The sequence below is a fragment of the Amphiura filiformis genome, chromosome 5, assembly GCF_039555335.1.
Source record: "Amphiura filiformis chromosome 5, Afil_fr2py, whole genome shotgun sequence".
NCBI classification, from domain to species: domain Eukaryota; kingdom Metazoa; phylum Echinodermata; class Ophiuroidea; order Amphilepidida; family Amphiuridae; genus Amphiura; species Amphiura filiformis.
This window is the reverse complement of record NC_092632.1, coordinates 2,256,750-2,280,020: the sequence shown is the minus strand read 5'-3', so window position 1 is coordinate 2,280,020 and position 23,271 is coordinate 2,256,750. Positions and strand designations below refer to the sequence as shown.

Here is a 23,271-nt window from a genome sequence, read left to right as displayed (position 1 = left end):
CAAATATTTTACAAAATGTAAAAATGTAAAAAGATATCTCTCTCTGTGTCAAGTGGCGCTGTGTAGCGCTGCTGTGGTCTTCACAAGAGTACGCCATCTCACTCGATCTGATGCCAGGTGCGTTGCACCTTGCATTCCTTGGTTAGAAACCAGCTTCACGTCATTAGTCCAAGATGTTGGTGGACGTCCTCTTCCTCGCCTGCCTTCCATAGCCCCTTGAAAAATCTGTTTTTCTACACCTCCATGTTTCCTGACAATATGGTCAGCTTTCTCTCCATTATGCCGCTTCTGATGGTTAGACTTGTACCAATCTTGTCGAGGATCCAGGAATTTGTTCTCCTGTCTTTCCATGTCACTTAATTGTAGAAGCCTCCTGTAACACCACATCTCAAAAGCATCTACTCTTTTCCTATCATTCTTGGTCATAGCCCAAGACTCGCATCCATTAGTGGCAATGGAAAACACAGTTGCACGAAGTAGGCGTACCTTGAGGTCAATGGATAGGCCTCAGCTTTTCCATATGCTTGACATGCCCTGCACAGTTGTCCTTGCAATAGCCAGTCTTCTCTTAATTTCAGTTGTGCTGTCACCACTGTTGTTAATCATTGAACCCAGATATTCAAATTGCTTCGCCTCCTAAATCTGCTGTCCATCTATCACAAACTCATCACTTTTCCGCTCTCTGTCCACAACCATTATTTTTGTCTTCTTTGTGTTCAGGAGAAGGTGTTTTTCTTCGCTGGCCTCTTTGATGCGCTTCAGAAGATTAATCAGCTCTATTCTGCTGCTACAAATAAGAGTGGTATCATCGGCGTACCTCAGGTTAGTAATTCTTGTACCGCCAAACTTAACTCCACTTTCAAACCCCTCCAAAGCTGTTCTCATTATGGCTTCAGAGTAGATGTTAAATAGGTTTGGTGATAGCACACAGCCCTGTCGTAAGCCTCTTCCAATCTTGAACCAATCTGTGTCCCAAAAGATATGTATAGCCCTATTTGTTTTACACGTGTGGACCAACGTATAGCCTCACGCGTCATTGCGTTCAGTCATAATGGTTTTGTGTTCAATGTTCAATGTTCAATGTTCAATTTATTTCACCGAAAATACATAACATGATAAATATACAAAACAGTTCATTGGTAGGAAAACCAAAAGAGAGCAAGAAAAGAGGCCGTTTTAAAGTTACACCTGAGTCCATAGCAGTCAGGTTTTAATAGACCTGGCCTACTGCAGTGTTTGAGAGCTGACTCAGATGCATCCGTTAACACTGTTTAAAACAGTCTCTTTTTACATAATTACACAGCCGTGACGTTAGTCACGGCTGTGTCTTTTTTCTTACAGGTTCTTTCTTTCTTCTTTCTGTCAACCATTACATTTGCTCTAGCACTCACATGCTTACATCGATTTTGACCTAACTTGGTCACAATGATCATTGACCGTGCCCCCTACACGTCACATGAAACTTGTGGGGTCAAAGGTCACGCAGGGGTCATAGGGGTCAAAAACGTGATTTCAACTAAAATGCATCTTCTCCTACAGATTACGTACGACAGTGACACCACTTGCACACATGCATTGTTATTAACCAGTGTCTATATGGTGTACACAGATTTGGGGTCAAAGGTCATTAAGGGGTCACTTCCGGTATAAAACGAAAAACCTTCACAAATTTTTATTAGCTAAGTAAAACATAGCGCAGTAACGGTATGTTCACATATGATCTGCAGTTACCCAATGTATATGTGGTATTTTTTTTAATTGGGGTCAAAGCTCATTAAGGGGTCACTTCCGGTATAAAAAGAAATACCTTTAAAATGCATCTTCTTCCACAAATTATGTGGGACAGAGATGCCACTTGCACACATGCATTGTTATTACCCAGTGTCTATGGGGTGTACACAGATTTGGGGTCAAAGGTCATTAAGGGGCCACTTCCGGTATAAATTGAAATATCTTCAAAAATTTATTAGCTAAGAAAAACATAGGAGAGTAATGGTATGTTCACACATGAATTGTGTTTAACCAATGTATATATGATATTTTTTTATTTGTTTTCAAAGGTCATTAAGGGGTCATTTCCGGTATAAAACGAAATACCTTTAAAATGCATCTTCTCCCACAAATTACTCAGGACAATGATGCCACTTACACACATGCATTGTTATTACCCAGTGTTTATAGGGTGTACACAGATTTGGGGTCAAAGGTCATTAAGGGGCCACTTCCGGTATAAATTGAAATATCTTCAAAAAAATTATTAGCTAAGAAAAACATACGAGAGTAATGGTATGTTCACACATGAATTGTGTTTAACCAATGTATATATGATATTTTTTTATTTGGGGTCAAAGGTCATTAAGGGGTCATTTCCGGTATAAAACGAAATACCTTTAAAATGCATCTTCTCCCACAAATTACTCAGGACAGTGATGCCACTTACACACATGCATTGTTATTACCCAGTGTTTATGGGGTGTACACAGATTTGGGGTCAAAGGTCATTAAGGGCCACTTCCGGTCTGAGACGAAAAACTTTCAAAATGCCCTTCTGCCACAAATAACATGGCAAAATAATGCCACGTGCACGCATACATTGACATTAGCCAATGCCTATGGGGTTTTCATATATTTTGGGGTCAAAGGTCATTAAGAGGTCACAACACGGCTGTGTTCGTGGTCTTAGACCACAGCTAAGTCTAGTTAACCATTGTGATTGAACGCAATGACGTGTGACGCTATAATTTGGTCCATATGTGTAAAACAAATACGACTACCCATACCTTTTTACACGTTTGCATTTCGTCAAATAGTTTTTGATTTATTTTAAAAAGTATTTAGAGGGAACTTGTAAGTTGTGGACCCTATATTATAGATACAGCATACTATATATTTCAGCACAGACTCGACCCAGATCCCATGAAACAAATCCCTGCTCGACCATATTTATATCTATTAGTTACACAGCCGTGACGTTAGTCACGGCTGTGTCTTTTTTCTTACAGGTTCTTTCTTTCTTTCTTCTGTCAACCATTACATTTGCTCTAGCACTCACATGCTTACATCGATTTTGACCTAACTTGGTCACAATGATCATTGACCGTGCCCCTACATGTCACATGAAACTTGTGGGGTCAAAGGTCATGCAGGGGTCACAGGGGTCAAAAACGTGATTTCAACTAAAAATGCATCTTCTCCCACAACTTACGTTGGACAATGACCCCACTTGCACACATGCATTGTTATTACCCAGTGTCTATGTGTAGTACACAGATTTGGGGTCAAAGGTCATTAAGGGGTCACTTCCGGTATAAAACGAAAAACCTTCAAAATTTTTTATTAGCTAAGTAAAACATAGCACAGTAACGGTATGTTCACATGATCTGCAGTCACCCAATGTATATGTGGTATTTTTTTTACTTGGGGTCAAAGCTCATTAAGGGGTCACTTCCGGTATAAAAAGAAATACCTTTAAAATGCATCTTCTTCCACAAATTATGTGGGACAGAGACGCCACTTGCACACATGTATTGTTATTACCCAGTGTCTATGGGGTGTACACAGATTTGGGGTCAAAGGTCATTAAGAGGTCACTTCCGGTAAAAAACTAAATATCTTCAAAAAATTTTATAAGCTAAGTAAAACATGGGACAGTAACGGTATGTTCACACATGATCTGCAGTCACCCAATGTATATGTGGTATTTTTTTTATTTGGGGTCAAATCTCATTAAGGGGTCACTTCCGGTAAAAAACGAAATACCTTTAAAATGCATCTTCTTCCACAGATTCTGTCATAGGGCCTGCACTTTGGCTCGTTTTTTGTAGGTTTACATGGTCCAATAATCACAAGATGACTGACATGTGGTAACAAAGGAAGCAGTCACTGCAATTTGATTATGTCCCATATGATTGGCCATTCAAGACACCCCTGTGAAGATACTATAGCGGCCTTTTCAAAATATAATACCTGTTTGCTTGACTCTATTGACAATACCCGGGAACAATACACACAGTATATGCATTGGACAAACTTTTTACAATAAGCATGATAAGTGATGATGTGACCTCCAGATTTATACATCGTTCGTCTCGCACACTGACAACATTTGATTGAATGGACTGTAGGCTACTGCGCCGTGATTACGGTGAAGGACACCATGGACACCGGTTCAAATCCTTTGTTTGGAGCCAATCGATAAAAGCATGCAGGGCTTCTATACCCATGTACAGTTTATCCCTACATAACCTATGTCTTGAATACGCTGGCGAAGTTATGTAATAATAGGATTAATACTATATAGCAGTAGGTAAAAACAAGTTTTGAATAATCCGCGCTATAAAGTCCCATTCAGTGATCCCAGCGAAAGTAAAAAAAAAATCAAATTGTTACGTTTATAAATTTTTTTGATGAAAAACAAATGGCAAAAAAAAAAAAAAAACAGGAAAACGACAGTATTGACGAAGTTGAAGCCCCATTCAAATACATGTAGCTAATTTATATACTATCAGTACCGGTATATAAATTACAGACTCACGTAAATGCATTATTTTTTGTCTTAGACACACGGTTTTCGGCTGAACCACTGCACTAGCAAGCTATGTTAGCACATCTATGACAATGACGAAAGGTACAAAATCAGCCATAGGCCTTTAGATAGCAGAAGACACAAAAGTGGTGTTTTATGACCTTTGACATTCTTTTGTGGCGAGTGACATGGTCTTTCAATTCACGCCGAGTGTCCTTGACAGGTTTGACTATGCTTCAGTGGTCATGAAAGAATTCAAAAGATAACCTCTGCCCCAATAATCCCAAGCAATTGTCTGAAACTGCTCCTCGGATCATAAGAACTCAGTCCTCAAATGATAGTCATAATAATGTCCAAAATATAAAAATTACTGACTATCATTGAAGACTGAGTTCCGCAGTCTAGTATCCAAAATCTGAATTTTGATGATTTTTACGATCGTCGGGATGAAAAAAAATCAAAAAATCACTGAATGGGCTTTTATTTCCCTCTCCTTACCCTGGCAATATAAATCAAAGAAATAAAGAAAGAAAACAAGAAAAGAAAATTAACCAAATTAAGGGATCTGGAATGAGCGTTTTGAGCATTTCGATAGTATTTTTTGTGGGACATCAGACATATCGAATTGCATTCTGAATACGAAGAATGTCTTTCTGATATCAAATAAATTTCATTGTTTGAAATTCACGATATAATACAAATTTTATGACAAATTATTAAAATTTGATATTTGTCAAATTTTTGATAAATAACAGTCCTCGAAGTAAATATCATAAATCTAATGTTATATTCTTAAACAGTCCCTGGCATGATACCATACATGTATAGGCCTATGTATAGTAAATTTGTCTGCTTTATCTGTTTTGTGCTGTTTAAGCAAATAGTTAAACATAATTTCCATAAAATGTAAGCTTTTACTGTCAGCTAGATATGTCCCCTTTTAATTTTGAGCAGAACAAGTGAGGTAAAGCAAAGAAAATTGAAATTTACTACTACTAGCGCCAATGAATGTTATAAGATTGTAAAACGGTACGATCCTCTGGGTGGGGGTGTGTGCGTATGTGTGTCCTGCACGCGTATTTTTTTTCTGCAACTATAACGGGACGCAATACGATACCGGTATGTTATAAGAATCAAACTTACAAGAAAGATGGCTCTTGTCAAATCCTACAATTCTGTCAGAGAAAATATGCATATTTGCATTAAATTTTTAATTAATTGACATAATTGATTAATTAATAAATATTTTATTTAATGATTTACCATAATTCCAAATATGTCAAACAATATGTCAAATTAAAGCTAATGAAATGCTTTATAAATTGGTCAGAGCGCATTTTGCAGAATGCATTTAGTACTTTAGTTACATGATTCCAAACATTCTATTCCAATTTTTTGCTATACACGCATAGGAGCTGTACTTTTAAAATCCGCGCCTAATCAATAATAATAGTCTTTCACTCCATTGTCAAAGTACTGTGCTCCCTGTAGCTGTAGCATTATGGAGTGACCAGGTCCTAGAGTGTGATGGTTTTGTAGCAGATGACAGTGCTCATTCAAGCCTGTCAAGGTCAGTTAGTAGCCACTTGCTGAATGGATGGCCATGATCAGCTATCAAAGAGATGCCTTGTGCAGCTGCCAATCACAGTAGAGGTTTGATAACATTTTGTTAAAAACCCAAATGTGATATAAGGACAAAGCTGTGCATGTTGGTACTTAATTGTTTGGATTCTTACGTTGAAATTCCCTTGTATTAGTATTTTTATGTGTAGTGTATAGTGGTCATAAATTATATAGCTTTTAAATTTTGGGCATTTTTTCTCTGTTGCACTGTACCATTATGGAATTTGAGCAAATCAATTACCGACACAAGCAGGTATACAGTGTATTATTTTATTTTTATTTCGTATCTCAGGAGCACAGCTCACTTGGTAAGGCATCAGAATTTGGTACACTAGCGCTTCGAACTTTAAATCGGAAGGTGGTGAGTTCGAGCCTCATCACGGTCACATTAATTTTATAAACCAAATATTGTTCGAACTTTTCATATTTGTTTTTCTTTTATTGTTTCTTTTCTTTGTCTTTTTTTTTTTCTTGTTTTCTTTATTTTTTCTTTATTTTCTTTGATCCATATTGCCAGTGTAAGGAGAGGAGGAACTAACGGCCCATTCAGTGATTTTTTTTTTTTTCATCCGGACGATCGTAAAAATCATCAAAATTCAGATTTTGTACAAGACTGCGGAACTCAGTCTTCAATGATATAGTCAGTAATAATCTTTTGGTCATTATATGACTATCATCATTTGACGACTGAGTTATTATGATACATCATCCGAAGAGCAGTTTCAGACAATTGCTTGGGATTGTTGGGGGCAGAGGTTATCTTTTGAATTCTTTCATGACCACCGAAGCAGAGTTAAACCTGTCAAGGACACTCGGCGTGAATTGAACTGACCATGTCACTCGCCACAAAAGAATGTCAAAGGTCATAAAACATCAACTTGGTGTCTTCTGCTAGTGGTTCAGCCCTAAGCCGTGTAGGCCTATTTAAGACAAAAATAATGCATTTACGTGAATCTGTAATTTATATACTGACAGTATATATAAATTAGCTACATGTATTTGAATGGGGCTTCAACTTCGTCAATACTGCCGTTTTCTTGGGTTTTGCGCCAATTTTTTTCATTCAATTTTTTTATAAAAGTAACAATTTGATTTTTTTTTTTTCACTTTCGCTGGGATCACTGAATGGGGCTTTGCAACGCGATATATTCAAAACTTGTATTCACCTACTGTTATAGCATTAATCCGATTATTACACAACCTCACCAGCGTATTCAAGATATCCAATGCAAATAATCACCTAGATTATGACGTATCATACCGTAAATATGGCGGAGTACTCAAATTCATTCAACAAAAGCATGATTACAAGCTATTGCAATCTACCGCGACAGCTCGTCTCACACACATAACAAATGCACAAATACGATTAAATAGGTTGACGACAACGTTTGATTGAATGCACTGCATTGTGCCATGATTACGGTGAAGGACACCGGTTCAATTCCTTTGTATGGAGCCAATCAATAATTTCACGCACATCCTCTATTATTGCCCAATTATTGCCCGGGATAATTGCACACTGTAAAAGAGCTATTGTTATAATGTTTGATGAAATCGTGTTTAACTACCGTATTTGCTTAAGAAGGGGCACAATACAGATAAAGCAGACAGATTGACTACATGTGGTACATGTATATACATATTAATATAGGGAATGTGTGTGAGTCGAGTATTACCTCATTATAATAGGGGCGTATCCAAAAATGAATTCACGCCCCTTTCAAATGTCGAGCCAAAGTGCAGGCCCTATGAGGACAGTGACGCCACTTGCACACATGCATTGTTATTACCCAGTGTCTATAAGGTGTACACAGATTTGGGGTCAAAGGTCATTAAGGGGTCACTTCCGGTATAAAACGAAAAACCTTCAAAATGCCCCTTCTGCCACAAATAACATGGCAAAGTGATGCCACGTGCACACATACATTGACATTAGCCAATGTCTATGGGGTTTTCATATATTTTGGGGTCAAAGGTGATTAAGGGGTCACAACACGGCTGTGTTCGTGGTCTTATACCACAGCTAAGTCTAGTTGTTTTTTGAGAGGCAGTTCTGGTGCCGATAAAATAAATCTGACATCAATGTTGTTGAGTCGGTGACACACACACTAAGATTACATCTTGCACGTCCAAGGTTAGCCTGATAATATCGAGCCTCATGCCCATCCGTAGTCTATCAAATTGTTTACGAGTTTCAATAGAATTGTGAATTTTCTATATATTTTACAAACTTTCAAAGAAGAGAGAGAGAGAGAAAGAGAGATACAGCACAGTCAAGTAAATTAAATAATTGTTCTTGGAAATCGTAGTTTAATCAAGACTTCGAGATTCATTCAACATATTCAGCGGATTGATAAAGCTTTGTTAATGTTATGGAATATAGTTTTTATATCTATATAATTACAAGCTTTTAACCTTGTTTAATAGTTTAGTTTTATAATTTACTTATTCTCTTTTATATTTTCTATATGTGTATCTTTTGTATAACTTGACTGTACCTATTTGTTTGGTGATGTCAATAAAATAACTTGAACTTGAACTTATAATTACTTGAATTCAATTACTTTTTATAACAGTATATTACGTCTATTTGAATGTTATGCGATACAGCATTGAGCAAATCCAACCGAATAAATTGATTAAACGTGTAACACTTTCCAAGTAAAAGTGTTTACAAGCATCTATCATTTCTTATTCAGTAATTTACAGAAAACTCAAAGAAGCCTTTCCTGTCAATTTTCTAATGACATTTTCTTTCAAAACATTACAACTTTGAACTTAAGTTTCCCCCACTATGACATTCGACCCCTCGTGGAACCACAGGGGAATAAAAAATGAAACCAATCAAATTTTTATCATTTCAGGTTTAAGGATACAAAAAACATTGGTTTCACTAATGTAGGAAGTAGGAATATACAATCCCAAACCCATAGTGCCCTCTACTACTACGTCGTGTACCGATGGCCTAAGATGTACCGATGGCATTATGGGCGGGGTCAGGGCATCGCACAAGGTGTTGCACAATAAAACCAAAATGAACCTCCTGTGCTATAATTTATCTCCTAGATTTATAACACTGAAGAATCAACACTGATGGCCGCATTTCTTCCAAAACATTGACCTCTTTAAATTCAGAACACTTGAAAATGGGACATAGACCCCGTTTAGACTAGAGAGTAAATCATCAAAACTACTCAAATGAAAGGATACCTACATTACAATAAAAGACTGCTTGTCAACTGAGGCCGGCTTTCCCTTTTAAAGTAATTTTTATTTCAGATTTAATAATTACTTAAATATTATATTGAAAGATGTGGCTCTGATAGGCTTACTAGATTAGATACCCTACTTCAATTATTTTACTATTGATAACGGATGACTTTATCGATAAAGGGCGAATTAAAATCCAGAATACTATTTTGTCTGATAATCTGATTTTGTCTAAACTGACATAATTGATAAAAGCCGGTATTGTGCCAATACCGATCCTATCTATTTTGAATATGGTCCTGTGTCACAACCTGGGGTACCTTTGTGTTACATAGTAAAAAAATGAAACGTTTCACACATTTTACCTACACGTCTCATTTGAAATGGTTCATCCTCCTGAGCATTTTGACACATTTTTTTATGGAAATCGGTTAAAAAATGAGAGAGTGCGGGCAAAACAGTCACAAAGTATGTGGGATTTAAACCCGCCTCTTTTTTCCACATTTACAATCATTCTGAGCAAGTATTAGTCTTTTAAATGACCTTCTGTATTTATTTACTTGGTTTAGATGTCTGGGAGTTCATTTAGACACTTTTTTACTAGATTCAAATTTTAATGGGGGTTTTAGATCAAATTTACGATACGAATCCCTCCCCCGAATCCTCCTCCCCCTAATCCTCAACCACCCTTGGCACATTTCATGCCAAACATCATAAGAAATTAGATTAAATTAAAAGTTATTTTAAAACAGGATAAAAACATGAGTAATATAGAATAAATTAGCCTCAATTTAAGACCTAATAAATTGAATCTTCTAAGTGAAGGAATACTCAAGCGACACTGTTTTGAAGTCCAAGCTGCATGCACATCAAAATGTAACAAAACCACCTTTTTGGGTACCCCAGTATATGACACAGGATCATATGTATTTAGAAATGTTATGAAGAGCATATTTATTACATTGTTGTTACTTTTTGATTATGATTTCCACCACATCCAAACTCGCAATGACATAAGTCATAGTTAGCCATCGATTTGAGGGCAATACATTGACATTTGTCTTCTTTGCAGTCGATGTGTAGTCGATATCCAATTGGTTACCCCAATCAATAATACAAACACATTTTGTTCATGTCCAATTTTCGGATAAAGTTAATTGAATGAAAACCAAACTTTGTTGTCAGAATGTTTATATCGTTCTAAGTCGACGCAATCCACTTTAAACAAACTTTCAACAGTTTTACCTTTAATATCTTCTCCGGTTGGCATGGTCGGTGAGGAAATGTTTCACGTTTTCAGTCAGATCGTGCCTATTATTTTGTGTTAGTTTTAGTACTGTATAGTGGTCTAGACGTGAAAGTATACTGTCAACCCGTACAATAAGTCTGATCACATCATCTGATAAGACCAAGGACGACAAGAGCTTGTAGACCTGCATACTCTGAGACCAAAGAAGGTCCTCCCTGAGCGGAACATAATTCAGAAGTATCTTCACCAAAGTAAAGATGTTTATCACTGTCCGGTTTGGAGGTAAGAACACTTAAGGTCTGTAATTAGTTACTGTAATGCCTCAGCATCGGCACTATACATTGAGGAAGGAATCAGTTAGTTCCTTCTTCGGCACTAATCTCAGCATCTCACACCATTACCCACTGAGGAAGGAACCAGTTGGTTCTGAAATTATCTGTGAAAATAGCCTGGTGAATGCAGATGAAAGTTTCTACTCTTTAAATATTTACTTTTAGGAGAAGTTATTGCTGTAATGATACCGAGATGCCTATTGAAAATTTAGCCTCTATTCGTTTACGACTTTAATTTAGATAGTAGATACATCCTGTCCTAAACAATAGTTCAACCAAAAACTGCTCATGGTCATGATGGTGTATATTGCTGATAGTCACAGCATATGAAAAACACCCTAAAAACGCATGTTTTTGGCCGTCATTTCCAAAAATTGGCCAAATGTTAAAAGTTGACTTTTATTGCCAGTTAGAACTAACCAAAGGATTGTGATTCAGCTATGTTTCATTTGGCAAAACAGGATAATTAATCCCAAACATTTAGTGCTGTATTTTTCTGGAATAGGGAATAAGGCAATGCATAAGAATGCTAACAATAACAGGGCGGTGTTATAAACAATTACTTTGACTTGAAGTGAGTACACTGTACAAATGTCTTTCGTAATCGATTTTTAAAACAATGGCACTCAATATTTATATACCAAACTGTCTATACTAACAGAACCTTCGTTAGAACTACAAAAAAAGGTTTCTCAAAATTGATCAAAATGTGTGAAGAGATCAGTGGACAAGATTTGCAATTTTAGAAACCAGATTCCATTGTAAATGTTAACCCATTACCAAAATTGAAATATTGTGGGGCCAATTTACGCTATCATTTGTAATTACTTTGTTCAAATAAATGTCAACAGAGAGAAGTAGAAAGAGAAAGCAAAAACAAATGAATGAAGTGTTTACCTATTTTGTAACTGTTCTCTCAGTTATTTCGAGTTTGTTCTCATTGTTATTTGTCACAAAGCAATACAAAGCAATATATGAGCATTTCGTGCGGTGTACCTCAGGGGTCGATTTTAGGCCCATTACAATTCATACTGTATGTTAATGATATTGTAAATACTACCTCTGTTCTACAATGTTCTAGAATTTGTTTTGTTTGTAGACGACACTACTATTACCTATTCACACCCAAGACAAATTACATGCTACTCGGTACAAGTCGTAAAACATGTATTTATAATGATTGTGTTAACATTGTATTGGATAACACGAATTTGGAAAGAGTTAAAAATACAAAATTTCTTGGAGTAACTATTGACGAGAACCTGACATGGAAAAATCATATCGATAACATTGCAAAAAACATGTCTAAGGGTATAGGAATCATTAACAAAATTAAACATTTCGTACCTGAATATATTCTATATTCATTATATTGTACACTGATACTTCCTTATGTTAATTTACGGTATTATAGCATGGGGCAGCACTTGTAAAACATACTTAGATAAACTTTTCAAGCTGCAAAAGAGGGCACTTCGAATTGTATCAAATAGTCATTACCTAAGTCATTCCGCTCCTCTGTTTCAGAACTATAAAGTACTTAATGTTTACGATACCTATGATCTTGAATTAAGTACTTTTATGTATAAACATTTTACAAATCAACTTCCAGAAGCATTTCAAAGGTATTTTGTAAGGCAGAGTACTCTGCACAAATACCACACGAGAAATAATGAAGATTACCAGGTTCCTAAATCTAAAACGAATTTCGCTCATAAAACCTTGAAAACAGCGGGCCCAATTAAGTGGAATTCACTTGAGAAACATATAAAGAATATAAAGACGATCAAGCATTTCAAAACCAAAGTGAAAGATAATATTATTCTTAATTACATTTAGTATTTTATCTAATTTCCTTGTACGGCTTAAAGTAATTTAATTGTATATTATCTGTAATATAGTTAATGTAGTATTGAATTTATCACGGTAATTCTTTTTTGCATATTCTTGATCACAAAACAGGCTTTTTTTTGGTTTTTGTTAGGGTAAATGAGGGGGGGGGATGGGTTGTGTATTGACTGTTTGACATTTTGCGGTATATTTTGTTGTTGTTGTTATTTTGAAACTTTTTGTTGTTGTTAGGACAGGGGTTCTTAATACAGGCCATCCGGCCTTCCGAGAACCTCCTCATTCAATGTTTGTGTTTAATTGTTGTGCTGTTATATTTTATATTTGAATGAAATAAAGATGAATGAATGAATGAATGAAAATGTCGTAATACTGTTACAGTAAAAGTGCATGGCACAAAATAGATTTTGGATGATTTAATATAACATATCTCACCAACGACAACATCCAAACTGGATGCGATAAAAATGTTTTCAAGCAGAATATTTTAGCTACATTCACCGTGATAATAACAATTAAGCCAACTTAAAACCTTTTGAACAATTCAGTCGATGGTTGCACTACATTTTGGGACATGCTGTAACAGGTCCAAAGCTGTGTCATCATTTTAGTGGTTTTGTAAGCAGCTCAGCTCTTATGTCTTTTAAATAACTACTCTTTTAAATTAAACTTTTACTCTCTTGACAATCATTGTGATTGAGCTAGAGTAATAAAAAAAATACGACAAACGGTAATAAAAGTCATTAGTCCATTCTTCATTGTACAATGAATTCAAACAGGCGAACTACAGGCCAATTTTGTTGTTTTATACAAAGACATAAAAGCCACAAATCCGACCATGAATTAGATTTCGTAATGCATCACAATAAACGATGACATTGGTATTTCAAAATGGTATTGTACTTTTTCTCTATCAAACCATCTTTCATCTGATATTACATATCAGCATCATTTGATTTAATCAATTATCATAATGGATTAAAGTTGTACTACAACTTCAGCCTATAATAAATAATATTTTATCCTTATCAAGCGCATTTACATCAAAAGTCTCAAAGCGCTGTACAGTATTAATAGCAGAAACACAATTTTACAAAATATCATAAATACGAAACGAACCAACAATTTAAAATACAAAGCAACGTTACGTAAAAAATAACTATATGAATGCACCGAGTCATCATCCAATCAATCCTATACAATGATACTGGAAAATCTGTGCCTATATTGATGTTATTTATTCAGGAAATAAAAAGAATTGATCAAATAATATTGAATACAAAACGAAAACTGAGGATAAATATAGATAAAGAAAAATGGAATTACAGCCAAATATATTGGAATATTAAGTAATGACACTATATTTATAATAAGGGTACGAAGAAAGAAAAAGAGAAAGAAAGAATATAGACAATTTCAGAAATAAAGGCGTAAGCTAGACAATTTATTTGTCAAAGATAAAAAAAAATCATCCAATCAATCCAGTAAAGTAACGTTATCAAATGACGTTTACTTGTCCAGTCAAGTTGATGACAAATTATGGATTCACAAAGAATTTATTGCAGCAGAAAAAAACCCATTCTAGTGCAAATGTCAGAATATCATCATTTTATGGAGAGTGGATCACGTAAAATAAAATGGAAAGGTCAAAATAAAAAATACTCCAATTTTGGCATATTTAATTGGCCATTGTAAATTATATCTTTTTTGTTTCACAGATGATTGCAGCGAAATGTTCAACCCTAATTGCAAGAATATAATATTACTGAACAATATCAAACAACGGTGCAAATGCAACGACCAAGGTAGGAGACACATTGTACACTCCATGTACACTGTAAATCCAAGTAGAGTTTTGGAATTAAATCTAATACTGGAACTTACTTTTTGCAACTATTACTACGTTGCGTCTGGAACGACCAGACTTCATAAGAACATTCACTCATTTGTAAATCCAAGTGTTTATGGTTTCTGTAACACTTTTGAAACACTGCAAGGTGTTTAATGTTTCATTTACACAGTAACGGTATAGGACACCTAAACACCTAAACACCAAAGTAAACACAAAGTAGACACATAAACACATGAGAGTATTTAGATTCTAAACATTCAACAGCAAAATAGGTCAAGGTTAATAGGCTTCAATGATACTTGACTTATTTTGCTGCGTCAGCTAGGTAACGAAACATCCAAGATGGTACAATCCTATCCTTATTTGATTTGTTTAACCAAAACTAACATTTTGACACCTCTTTTGGCAAAATCGGAGCACTTTGATGTTTTTGATCCCCATAGAGGCAAAAAACGTGACCTTTGACCTTTCTGATTATAACTCAAGAACGGTACGTCCTAGATAGGTCAAAGTATACATTTAATGAATCCTTGTGACTAGAGGAATACATTGGAATGGTTAACACAATTTGAGCAAGTTTGAAATTTGACCCTGTGTAAAATTCGATGACCTTTTACCCCCCCCCCCCCTTGGGCCGGTTTATATTTTTGGGAGCATCCTGATTATGTATTAGTGTCATCTCAGAAACCTAAAAAAGTTGGTTTGGTTTGGTCCTGTGGGGGTGCAAAGAAAGTGGTCCTAGCTCCCCGAGTATTTCATTAGCGAACTACATTACTGTGAAAAGCTAAAAGGTTGATGAAAAAAAAAGCTCGCGTGCCAAGTTGAAGCCTGTCAAAATCAAATATCTGTGGTTTTGCATTTTATATGTCTAATTCCGTCGTTGAAAATCCGCAGCAGAACTGAGAGTAATGGTGACGGGCTGACATTTTTCTATTTAATTTGTTATAATAAATATCCTTAATGGTTTTTGGCACCAGTTAACATAATGTTCTTCAAAATCAATAAGGCCCTCAGCATTAAATTCAACCTATAGTTAATTTGTATAATCATGTCAATAAATCCATATTTGAATACAAGTTATCCGTGCAGACACATTTAACATAAGCCGGTATACTATATTATAAGGGAAGGCAAAAGTAAACCAAACCGAAACAAAACTAAACAAACAGAAAACATGCATATTCGATACTAGCATACCCGTAGCCAGGGTCCCTCCCTCTCCCCCATCGACAAAGAGGTTCACGTTTTCTGGGAAGGTCCAACTTAGAAAGAACATTTGATAAAGGGACCACTTTTTGTGTTAACTGTTCAAAATGACCAAAAAAAGTATAAGACCTAGTATTTTCATGTAGGCCTAAGCAAAATATTTTGGAAAAGGTTCTACATTTAGGAAATTGCAAAGTTAACGTACGAAGATATTATATGGGTTAAGTTTGTGTCTTGTCTAACTTTACACAACGTAAAACGTATAACCTAACCTATAACCTAACATAACACAACACAACGCAACACAACACAACAAATTTACAGTTCCGTTTTGGATCAATCCCATCGTTTGCATTTCAGCTACATCTTTATTATGTTTCTTCTTCAGATGTTGTAGATCTTTCCGATGAATCAGGTTCAGTTGCTCATTTACCAAGTCATCTCCAAGAATATGGCAAGAATTATTTGGCAGACAGGGGTACATTCATTCTTGTACGCGTTGAAACAAGTAAGTCAGATATGGTCATTTTCACAGTAAAGGGTGTAACTTTGGATTTTTAACATTTTGATCCGTAGTGGTCTAATAAAGCTACAGAATTCCATGATTTTTGGCCACATAATTCGTCTAGTTAGCAGCTACCTTGGGTAGCATAATCATCTTTGGGAGTTACTGCGTTCACTTTTGGCAGGATAAAATATCCATAAATATTGCCTTTTTGATTTACTAAAAAAACAGTAACATTGTTTGTAAAGCATTGTTTTCTTCAGTTAGTTCATGGATAATTTTTCTTATGCTGAAAGTGTAGTCATATGCTCAGTAAAAACTGTCACATTAGTTTTAATATTGTGAACAGCCTTGTATTTTTGAGAACCGGACTTGGATATTTGTTGTTTCGGAGGCTTCATTTTCCGTTAACAATTGTTAACAAACTTTGTGGATATAGCAGGAAATTGTCGTTGCTATGGAAACTGCCTTATCTTTGAATTCTCCTAATAGTTAAAAATCTATTGCAACGTTTACGATTAATGAATCAAGTGTTGACCTCGTTTATTTTGCAATTTTATATGATTTTGATAGAATAAAAAAGCAAACAGATGGATGTGTATTGTGAAAATTGTGAAGCAAAACAGATATTTTTATAGAATGGATTTTTTTAAAAAAGCATTATCTAGTTGTTTCTCTATAATAAATAATCACGGGAGTGTATGTTAAATAGCATAATGGACAATTATATAGAGAATATGTTTTCATAATTTCAATAGAATGTTGATAATGAACAATGTGCACTAGCTTAATTTATTTTCATAAACTTGCAATAATTGGTTCTTCGATTGGTCACTTATCATTTTATTTTAGTCTGCAAACTGTCCAGGAAACCTCATAAATTGTCTTTTCACTACATGCAGGCTGTAGCACAATTATCTTACTCGCTATGAATAATTCATAATGTACATTTACCATTTCCGAGAATGCCTTGTAAGATGTATTTCATGATATGAATTCATGACAGTGGTGCAGCCATTTAACTGTTTTCTTCCCGACATTTGCTGTTTGTAATTGCGTGCAGTGTTTTCCCTTCAATGCCTGAAATCTCAGTTGATCTTGGGGTTGTATGTTTTTTCTTTTGGTTAATAAAGAAGATTGATGAATAAAACAACTTGTTTTCTTTTTGTTTTATAATTAGAACTCGATGAAGGTAACGAGGTACGCGTGACATATGTACCACTTTTGAATGGAATGGACTCCAACAAAGAATTTATAGGTATGTCTAACCTAAGTTTCCATTTTTCCAGATGGAATTCTGGTATGACTATAAGACTAAATTTTGTAAGTCAGTTTTCTATTTGTACAAAACATTGCCATGACATCTGCAATTGACATTTCAACAAAAACAAAAAACAAACCAAAACAAAAAATATTCAGGCATTATTATGAATCTAAAAAAAAATAAAAAAATAATTAAAATAAAATGCAATTTGTCGTTTTCTTCCCGTTTACAGATCGTCTCAACCCTCGACCAGCGAAAACCGGCAAGAAACTACGTCGTGCAGTTTCATCTATGTCCAATGACTCTGGTCGTGGTAGTGACAAGCGTAAAAATGGTGGCAAAACAGCTCGTAAAATCAGCGGGGTTATAAACAGTCTCAAAGCAGCTAAAAGATGACAGAAATGGATGAAATTTTTTATATTGTTGATTTTGATGTTCAACTTTGAATTACGGCTCAAATTTGGTTCTTGTCTGTTGACACTTGAGGAATTGTTAACATGTATTGTAACACAGCCACTGCCTCTAATTTATATCTCACTCCAAAATGCTGCATCCTTGGTTGTGCAGCAATAGTTGATAATATATTTTGGATTGTTGGAATACTTGCGGACCAACTGTAAAGCATAGCAACTCTGGTCAAAGGCAGCTTGGTTAAAAGAGAAAAGCAAGATCACTTCATTGAAAAGGTTCATCAGCTCTGTTGAATCTGCAGTATATTGGTGAAGACCATTGAAAAACTTGCATGGTGAAACACACCCTAAACAATACACATGAACCTTCAACACACACCAATCCCCACCCCTTCTGTGTCAAGTGGCATAAATACAAAGCATAAAGCCTAACTTTTGGGTAGTTGGTATGCTTTGGTATATTGGTGACAATGTGTTGATAACATATAGTAGCAGTTTGAGATTTGCAAATTAACCTTTATAAGACAGCACATGAGAAATAAATGAGTCAACCAAATTCTTTTGTAAATGAGGTACATTGTTTACATATCAAATTTATTTGCTATCTATATATCACTTCTTCCATAATGCTTTCTGTATGTCGTTGTCTATGCCGTATCAAAATTTATAATAACAAAAAAGTACAATATTGAATAAGGGAATGTTAAGCTGCAGCAAAGAAAATTTGGATTATTATTCACAGTGGCACCTGATTTAGTTAAAATAACACAAATTCAGTCCAGCTTTTTGTGGTGTACGATTTTCAATAGCTCTGAAATGGGGCTGCTAAGATTGGGCTATTCCATTTGAAGTCCATATACCCCGTATAGAAGACATTCCACAAAGGGGGTGTGAATATCAAATAGGTTTACCTGAATAGGTGCCCCATTTTAAGGCAGCTGTGTACTCTAGACATTGTTTCTTTCGCAAAATTGAGTTTTTTTGATATGTTTATTATGTTTTTTATAAATACAAGGAATGAAAATCCAGATTTGTAAACTCCAACTGCAATATTTTAAGGATTTTATTTCACTATTCCACTCGTGTTTGAAATAGAAAAGGAAAGAAAATCTTTGTTGTACCAGCAGGGTACATGCGCGCAACAACGCATTGCGTTGCGTATCGCGCAATTTGTTAACGCATAAATACGCTTACGCATACATGCTGACGCTTATCTGCATGCGCGGCGCATCTTATGGAAACACCACGGAAGCACAAAAACCTAGTGGTCAAATGGCTCCGTTTTAGCTGATAAAATGTGGGTTTTTTTTCAAGTTCTTTCCCCGATTTAAATATCAAGTTATGAATGGATTTCACTCAAACTTCTCAAGGGGCTGTGAATTTACCCGATGTTTATGTAATGTAAGGTAGAAAAATAAAAACTGCCGCATTCTCCTGCGAGATTCGATGAAAGTGCAAAATGTGACCACTTTAAACAAACTTTTTAACAACGGCCATTATTTCAATGTTCATTTTCTCGGTAAAATGATGATTTAGGTACACGATAACTCAATAAAATACAGCATCTATAGGTAAGCAAATATGATCATCGTAAAAGGCATGATCGACTCAAGAAACGGTTTTTATATTTTGGTCTATTTCCAATTTTAGGCATCATTTTATGCAAATAGGCGTTTGTGAATTTTAAAAGTTCAATTTGATGCCTTATATGGTCAATATCTCAAAAAATAAGGCCAATATCAAAAACTAAAAAAAAAAAAAAAAGTTTTTGGAATGGAGTCTCCAGATTGAGCTAAAAACAAAATAAAATATTTTGGAAAGAGTGTTTTTTTGTTATGATGTACCTAACAAATATTGCCAAAAACTCACTTTTTGTGATTTTCTTCATAATTGTTGTTTTACCCCAAATCTGTATTTATATTAAGATTTATTGATGTCTTGCCTTCATAAAAATGTATACTTTTATATGTCTTATGTGAATAATTACAAAGTTATTGCACTTTTACTACATGCATGTCTGAGAGTACACAGCCTCCTTAATTTGACACTCCCTGCAAAATTGGGTTACCTGAATGGGTGACTCCATTTGAATTCTACACACCCTGCAAATTGGGTTACCTGAATTTCAACTGGAATAACCCATGACACCTTGACAAGTTAGTCCATGTGGTGCTAATTAAAAGGCTGAATATGGTTTGGCATGATGCTAATATTACTATGTTGCGGTATGTGTTTCATGAGGTGTCACTCATGTTAGGAATACAAAATAAAAATGAATTTCTTTCCACTGGGTAGTATTAGTTTGTCAAAATAATGTAGGTGTACAATGATTCATATTGAAAACATACTGATGGATCAGTACTGGCTTAGCTCAAAATTGATATTTTGAAATATCTTTCTGAAAAAACAAAAATCCCAGCAAAACTTGTTAAACACACAACCATGTCCTTTTAGTCTAAAAACTCATACTAAAATGGTGGAATAACCTGTATGCCCTTAAAATGGACATCACTAATTCTGGCTCTAAGCTCTTGATACATTACCTACAATAGACAATTCCTATAATTGACATCTTCCTGCTGTTGATGGGTTGAAAACATCAATATCACTATAAGGTAGTGAAAGCTAGAAGCATATCACATGATTATTTTGTATTTTATAATCATGTGATACTCTTCTTGCTTTACTTTCATTATTTTATAGTATATGATATCAATGTGATATTGATGTGAGCCCCATCAACGACAGGAAAGTGCTAATTATAGAAATGGTCTAGAATTAATATCATTATCAACATTATCATATTTACTATGATCATTACTAATATCATCAAAAACTTGAATCATTTTATAACACCATTTCAGCTCGTGTGTACATTCAGCTCAATTAAAAGTAAAAGAAAAAGGCACAGGAACAACAATAAAGACAATAAGCATCAGAAAAGCACACAGTATAGACAGGAATACAGCTTATTATGAACATGATATATATGAACATATGATAAATATATACATATTGCACATCACAATTGTGATTGCTTCCAGTCAGATAGAAAACAAGCCTGAGGAAGGGAAAATGTCCCATACATTCATGAAATACTGTAATTATGAAACAATTTATAGGATAAAGATAAAAATACATTTAGCTGGTAGTGGGACTGTGGGATATTGATTATGTTAGGCATAAGTTGTTATCAAATATTTGATTTGATTTGATAACCCAAGAAAGCCTCTTAATGAAGTTTATTTCCATTGGAGCCCATTAGAACACATGGAATCTTCTTACTGCAAGCTACATGTACAGGTATGGTTCTGTACACAGGACAGACAGCATCCACTCCAAAGGACGTATTCTCTTATGGTTCATTTACCTAACTCTAAATGCACCACAGGGAGAGCAGATATCGGAATAAAATAATTTACAGATGTTCCTAATTAACTTCCGAGTCAATACCCCAGCAAGATTTCCACCACCGGGAATCAAACCTGGGACCTCATACACCAGAAGTGAGAATTCTAACTACTGAGCTATGCTCTCCATGATGTCCAAAATCATTTTGTAACAGTATTTGACAGGTGACAGAAATCACTAGCACAAAACAAGATTAAATACCACATTATAATCCTGGCAATAGAAACCTTGGAAGATGTGCAGTTTATATATGTGGTGTTGATTACTTTTTGACATCACAATTAGCAATCAGTGTTGAGTATTTGTTAACACGTATGAAGTGTCCAGTCGTCCTTATTCTACTCATCTATAATCAAGGAAAATAATGTTGGCACACTCTGCCATACTAAATTATCTAAATCACCACCCCTCTGCCCCAATTCAATGTTGAAAGTTTTTGACATTGGGGTCCCCAAGCACCCCAACATGGATTGCAGGGAAGGGAAAGTCTTGTGCTTCTCATCAAATCTAGTTATGCTAATTGCACTGAACTAGTCCCATCACATTGTTAATGCGTGCCACCTATTTCTTCCTTGATTGTAGCTGTATAAAGGGTACATAACACTAAATAGCTTTCCATAGACTTTACGTGCAAAATAGGGGTCACGTTTTAGGCCATAAGTCGAGTTACCTCTAGCTTTGAAATATATATTTGATATCATCTTAATCAGAACAAAATTCTGCATAACATATCTGAAAATGACATAACATTTTCCGTCTACTTTTTGAGAAAATTAGCGCTATATAAAAAGGCCCGATTTTCCCGGGTTTACGTCAGACTACTAACCGTGTTTTGACCTTGTGTGTTCATGCGCTCATTATCGTAAACATCACTCAAATTTTTGCGTTTTCTTTTCAAATTAGTAGAGATCACATTCACAAGTTCTAGTAAAACACGATTTTTAACACTAAAATTGTTAATATTGCACCGATTTTGCACAATTTGTATGCAAAGTTTGGACTATAGGCGTGATTAACTTTTGCCGGAAACCGCTTCACAGGCGGATTTAGTGGTATGAACCCTAAACATTGTGTTAACAAAGCAAACCTATGATATTAACTGTCAAGATATAGCAGCTTTCAATGGACACAAAAAATTCATGCATTATTCCCAGTACACATAAACACATTAATATACAATATATTATACACCATCAAAAGATGAGTACACACAGACACATATGGCATACAACCACCAACAACGGTGATTTCAAACAACTGGTGGCACAATTATTACAAACATTATGCTATACAATAATCCAAAGACAAGCATAATATGACATTCATTGCAAAGCACAATTATTTATTCAAAGTGGTGAATGAAATTGACCATATTCGTATTATTTGAAGACTGGGAATAACCTCTTCATTGAATGGAGCACACAAAGGTAGTATGGACAAATCACAGACAAGTAATTCCCATTTGTATGTAATTGGGCTATTCCAGTTGAAATCCACACTACCTCAATATCTTCCTCATGGGGAGTATGGATTTCAAATGGACTGAACACATTAGGCAACTCCACTTGAATTTCATACACCCTCTGAGAAAGATTCAATCTGAATCTTCCACAGAGGGAGGACGAGTTTCAAACAGATGGTTAATGTGCTAATTCCACTTACAGTTCACTTTTCCCTTGTGGAAGATAATTCAAAAATTTTCCACAGAGGTAGTGTGGATTTTACATGAAATAGCCTAATTTGTGAAAGTATAGGGTTACTGAAAAACAACATAATAAAGAAACAAACTAAAAATACCAGTTACCATCTGTTAGAAGGGTCTAGCACCAAGGT

General features: G+C 35.2%; 1 protein-coding gene across 1 annotated transcript; it reads left to right on the top strand.

Moving 5' to 3' along the window:
• Positions 1 to 10,519: 10,519 nt before the first annotated feature.
• LOC140151781 (uncharacterized protein CXorf65-like) lies at positions 10,520 to 18,177 on the top strand. Its single transcript, XM_072174118.1, has 5 exons — positions 10,520 to 10,892; positions 14,509 to 14,595; positions 16,237 to 16,356; positions 17,534 to 17,611; positions 17,850 to 18,177. Exons 1-5 carry the CDS (start codon positions 10,868 to 10,870, stop codon positions 18,011 to 18,013), a joined length of 474 nt encoding a protein of 157 aa, XP_072030219.1. The 5' UTR covers positions 10,520 to 10,867; the 3' UTR covers positions 18,014 to 18,177.
• The last annotated feature ends 5,094 nt before the right edge of the window (positions 18,178 to 23,271 follow it).

What these genes read in the sequence shown, in the direction of transcription:
- LOC140151781 (XM_072174118.1), top strand. Translation starts at nt 10,868, where the DNA reads ATGTTTATCACTGTCCGGTTTGGAG. An exon ending in TATCACTGTCCGGTTTGGAG is followed by an intron (nt 10,893 to 14,508) that starts GTAAGAACACTT and finishes TTTGTTTCACAG; the next exon opens with ATGATTGCAGCGAAATGTTC. An exon ending in TCTTGTACGCGTTGAAACAA is followed by an intron (nt 16,357 to 17,533) that starts GTAAGTCAGATA and finishes TTTTATAATTAG; the next exon opens with AACTCGATGAAGGTAACGAG.